The sequence below is a fragment of the Lolium rigidum genome, chromosome 3 (genome assembly GCF_022539505.1).
Source record: "Lolium rigidum isolate FL_2022 chromosome 3, APGP_CSIRO_Lrig_0.1, whole genome shotgun sequence".
NCBI lineage: Eukaryota > Viridiplantae > Streptophyta > Magnoliopsida > Poales > Poaceae > Lolium > Lolium rigidum.
The window spans coordinates 111337332-111342876 of record NC_061510.1 but is presented as its reverse complement, the minus strand read 5'-3'; the positions used below and the strand labels follow the sequence as shown (position 1 = coordinate 111342876).

Genomic DNA, 5545 nt, shown 5'->3' with positions numbered 1-5545 from the left:
CTTAAGATTCCGGGGAAGGAAGCACTACATTAGATAGAATGTCCTTGCTATTGTGGATTTCGATCTGAGGTTCACATATGTGCTCTGGCTGGGGGGGTTCATCTCATGATGCATCCATCCTGACTGATAGTTTTTCCAGGCCTAATGGGTTGCAAATTCTTGATGGGAAGTTCTACATAGGAGATGCTGGATATGCATGCCGAGCTGGGATTCTACCACCCTTCAGGAAAACAAGGTGCCACCTCAATAAGTTCAGTGCAAGGAACAAACCACATAATTTAATTTGAGACACTCAAGTCTCAAAGTCACCATTGTGAGGGCTTATGCTGCTTTGAAGAATAGGTTTAAGGTCCTTGACCAAAAACCCTTCCACATATACGATGCTCAAGTCAAACTGGTTCTTACTTGTTGCATTATTCACAACTAGATGTCAGGTTGAGGAAAGGATGAGTACTTTGACGTACCTATTGTGCCTCATGAAGTTGAGATCGGACATGGCCTGGAGGCAGACAACAATGAAGCGTGGAAGAACAAGAGGCTCGAGTGGAAAAACGCAATATGGGAGGCTGGAGGGCAGACCACCATGCGAGAAGATGATGAAGAAGAGAAGGAGATGAAGACGAAAAAGAGAACAAGCTACCCTTGCCCCCTCCCCCCTCGCATCACGAGCAACCAACCAAAACGTCAAAGTTGCCCATGGCTCATTCCGAACGCACAACGGACTTTGGAGCTTGCCCCGGTGAGATGGTCTTTAGACAAGTGCAGTTTTCTTGAAGACATATCATACTGACTTCGATATCAACCTCGCGGCAATGCAAAACTAGAAAATAAAAGGGAGCAACCACGCCACAACGTGCTGACTATGTGCTTTGTTTTGGGCTACGTGGAACTGTAGAAATGATATGGTCTTTAATAGAATTAGAACTGCTTATTTATTATTTATTATTTATATGGCTACCTATTGGATGCCTATGAATTTTGGATGTAACCATCTGAAGACGGTTGCTCGGGCTATCTACAGGCAAGATGACTGGCGGCTTTCTAAAAAATTCAACATGCTTAAGCGTATTTACTTTATTTGTCCGATGGTTGATTTGTATTAACATCTTGAGTGATCTTAAAGATGTATAATGCAATAAAAGAGAGTATATCAATTGACGCACAGGCCCAGGCATGCTCCCATCTTTCAAAAAGAACGCCCTGCTGGCCAACCAACCTCGGCCGGGTCGCTCACCCAATTAGCAGCGAAATCAAGAGTCAAAGCCACGAAAGAGGCATGAACCAGAAGTTGTAAGAAAACATTACTGACAGATAGCTCAAATAAAATGTTTGATTGAATCAAATGCGAGAGAATACATGACACCAACGCGGACACATCGGCGAACGGCGGCGAACCAGGCCGATCAGCCCCAGACCAACATCTATGGTTCCTACAGCGATCGTCGCAGCAAGCACGGCGGTTGACACAGCAGAAGCCGCCGGTGACGACGGCACCATCACCGCTGCCTCCAGGCCCACCGGCGCCGCCGCCATTTCCTGTGGCAGCGGCGGATGGTGACGGTCCCGATGGTACATTGGTTGACATCTCGTGGCCGGGAAGTGGGGCCCAGGTGTCGGACGCCCAGGTGGGGCATTCATCCAACTCCCGCGCCCAGCTTGTGCGTGGCCTGTCTCGCGCCAATTCGGCAATTCTCCCCTTGGCGCGCGCCATGACATCCTGCTCCTCCTCGATGTCGGCCTCCGAGCAGTCAAACGACGCGTCGGAGTCCGAGTCCGACGCCGCCCAGTCAAGAACCGCCCGGGGAGACGGATACGTCTCGCCGGCGTCGTCGTCCGCGGCGAGGAACGGGTGGCGCAGCAGCTGCTCGCAAGTCCACCGCTCGCCGGCGTCGCGGCGTAGACACCTGTCGAGGAAGTCGCGGCAGGGGTCCGACAAGCTCGCGGGCAGCTCAGGCTGCCTCCCGCCGAAACCGACGCGGAGCAGCAGCTCACCGACCTCCAGCGCGCCGCCGATCTCCGACCACGGCCGCTTCCCGGCGAGCAGTTCCACCGCGGTGCACCCGAGCGACCAGACGTCGGACGCGGGCGTCGACGCGCCGCCGCGGGCCACCTCCGGTGCCATCCACGCCGGCGTCCCGCGCGGGCCGCGTGGCGTCGGTTCCGACACGAGCCTCGCCGCACCGAAGTCCGCGAGCTTCGCGCCATCGCAGCCGAGGAGCACGTTCCGGCCCTTGACGTCCCCGTGCACCACCCCGGCGACGTCGTGTAGGTAGCGAAGCGCGGCAGCCACACGGCGCAGGACGCGCCGCGCCTCGCGCTCGCTGAGGCCGCCAGTCGCAGCCGCCGCGTCGGCAGCGGTGCCGCCCTGGACGAGCTCCATGTGCAGGTTCCTGGACGCGGCCGTCGCGTCATCCCCGAGGTACGATACGACGCACGGGGAGCTCAGGGTCTTCAAGATCCTTATCTCGCTCTCCAGGCACGCCATCGCCGCGGCCGGCGCGCTGCCCCTGGCATCCACCGACTTCACCGCGAAGGCGCGGCCCGTGGCCCTGTCGACGGCCAGGTGCACCGTGCCGAAGGCGCCCTTCCCGATGCATTTCCCGCGCGTCCACTCCATCTTCTACGAGCAGAGCACTTCTACCGTTCTACGAGTGAGCAGCGAAACAGAGTAGAAACTGAGAGTTGTGTGAATGTAAAGGAGCAGAGAAGAAGTTGTGAGGAGCCGCAAGAAGAGGGCGCGCGTGCCGGTAGAGTATATATAGCTGTGGTGGAGCTTTTTTTTTTTTTAGATAGAAGGCACCACGTTGCCCGACTTTAAATTAATAAAGCCCACTGGTTCGGTAACAGGTTAATACATGCTGCGGCATACAGCTTCGCCAAATAAAACATGCTGCGGCATATAGCTTAGCCAACACGGAAACTAAGTAGGCGAACGCGGAGCCCTTCCCCCTGGAGGTATTCCTGATGAAGCCGCGTCAGTCCTTCTTGACAGCGCACTTGGTGCGTGGGCGGCGTGTAGAAGCCTGAGCTGGGTGGCCACCGTCCTGAGCCCCGATCTGTCCAGCGGTTTGGCGAGCGGCATCCATAGCTGCAGGAAGATCATAGATTTGAAAATAATGTTAGCTGGATGTTTCATCAGCTTAGATTCTATGGTTAGCTTATTTCTAAAGTGCCATAAGGCCCAAGATTGGGCCAAGAACAGCAGCCAAACCAAGCGTCTAAAGCTACCCGAGAGACTAGACACAATGGCATAGAGCTGGTGAAAGTTTGCCGGACACCAACTACACCCAAGTAGTTGGCGAAAGGCACTCCAGGCAAACTTGGCAGGGGAGCAAGTAAAGAAGATGTGGGTGGTGTCTTCCTCCATGCCGCACAGAGAGCAACGGCCATTCCCTGGCCCGTGCCTTGCCGCAATATTGAGGCTAGAGGGGAGTCTATCCAGGATAAGCTGCCAGGAGAAGATCCTAACTTTGAGAGGGATTTTGGTCGCCCAGACATCCTTGAAGTGAGCAATGGAGGCCCCGGCCGAGAGCTTCCTGTACATCGAGTTAACCGAGAACTTTCCAGATTGTTCCAGCTTCCAACTGATCCTATCCTGCCCCTCGGATAGAACAGCATTCTCAATAATCTCCCTAAGGCTGTGCCATTCCTGCAGGGCATCCACATCCAAGGCCCTGCGGAACCCCATCTGGGTGGAACCACCGCAAACCTGAGACACCGAGCAGCCCTGATTTAAAGCGATGCTGTACAACCTCGGAAACTGGTCCTTGAGGGCTCTGTCGCCGTGCCAAATATCCAACCAGAAAAGCGTTCGCTGACCATCGTTGACATGGTAAGTCGCTCCCAGCTTAAAGAAGTGTTTGATCTTATGAATGCTACGCCAGAACTGCGAGCCACCCTGGCCCGAGCCCGCAAAGATGTTGTCCGCAGAGATGTATTTTGCTCGCAAGATCTGGGCCCAGATGGGGTTGTCCTCTTGAAGCAGCTTCCACACCCATTTGAGCAAAAGGGCGATGTTCATCTTCTTGGAATTAATGAGCCCTAGGCCTCCGCAGGCTTTTGGTCGGCAAACCGCCGGCCAGTTGACCAAGTGATATTTTCTTTTAGGCCCCGCGCCCTCCCAGTAGAATTTGGCTCTGTGGGTATCGAACTTGGCGTGTACCCCATCCTGGAGCAGGAACATGCCCATAGCATACATGGGAAGGCTACCCAGACATGAATTTGAGAGGATGAGCCGTCCCCCTGACGACATGAACTTTCCCCACCATGGTTCCACTCTACGAGCTAGCTTATGCACCAAGAACAACCATTGTTCTTTGGTGAGTTTACGATCAGAAATAGGGAGGCCAAGATAGGTGAAAGGAAAGGCGCCTAACTTGCAATTCAGAGCATCGGCCACCCTCTGCTTTCTAACATTGCTAGCCCCCAGCACAATGACTTCCGACTTGTGGTAATTAATTTTCAGCCCAGACATGTCTTCGAAGCACATGAGGAGGAACTTGAGATTTGCTATCTGTTCATCATTGTCTTGGATCATAATCAAGGTGTCATCGGCGTACTGAAGGTGGGAAATCCCCCCGGGATAAGATGCGGAATGACTCCAGACAAATGCCCTGCTGCAACAGCTCTGGAGAGGATAAGAGAGAGAGCTTCTGCCATGAAATTGAACAGCAGCAGCGAAAGAGGGTCCCCTTGACGCACTCCCCGCTTGTTTCTGAAGAAGGGACCGATCTCCCCATTGATAGAGATCGCTGTTTGGCCGCCCGTGACCAGCTGACTAAGACGGTGGACCACCCCAGGGTCGAAACCTTTACACCTTAGCACCTCAACGAGGAAATCCCAGTTTACCCTGTCATAGGCTTTCTCGAAGTCGAGTTTGAGCAGGATTCCACCAAGCTTCTTGGTTTTTAGCTCATGGACAATCTCATGAAGGGCCAGAATACCATCAAGAATGAATCTGCCCTTGATGAACGCGGTCTGGTTTGGACTGATGATCCTATTGGCGATGGGGTCCAGCTTGGAGGCAAAGGCTTTGGAGATGATCTTAAAGATAACATTGATAAGGGCAATGGGCCTGAACTGGGTGATCTTGTCCGCGCCGGGGATCTTTGGGATGAGCGAGAGAACCCCAAAGTTGAGTCTCGCAACATCGATCCTCCCAAGGATGAAGTCGTTCAGAATGTGGAGCACCCCGTGCTTGACCAAGTGCCAAAAATTCTTGAAGAAATGAACCGGAAACCCATCCGGCCCCGGAGCAGTATCCGATTTCATGTCCATCACAATCTCCTCCAGCTCTTTCTCTGAAAAGGTGCACATCAACAAGTTGTTTTCATCGTCAGAGACCCTCTGCTGATCACTCCAAGAGTTGGGGTGCAGCCCACACACCCTCTGAGCCTCCGATCCGAGAAGATCTCGATAGAAATCATAAATGTGCTTTTGAATGAGATGCTTGTCAGAGATTTGCCCTTGAGGAGTGATCAGGGAATGTAAGTAGCATTTCCGATGGCGCCCATTCGCCACTGCGTGAAAGTAAGCCGTGTTGGCG

At 53.6% G+C, this 5545-nt stretch overlaps 1 protein-coding gene across 1 annotated transcript; it reads right to left on the bottom strand.

Moving 5' to 3' along the window:
- Window positions 1-1186: 1186 nt before the first annotated feature.
- LOC124695348 (mitogen-activated protein kinase kinase kinase 18-like) lies at window positions 1187-2625 on the bottom strand. The gene has a single exon (XM_047228204.1). It carries the CDS (start codon window positions 2615-2617, stop codon window positions 1187-1189), a length of 1431 nt encoding a protein of 476 aa, XP_047084160.1. The 5' UTR covers window positions 2618-2625.
- Window positions 2626-5545: the final 2920 nt, after the last annotated feature.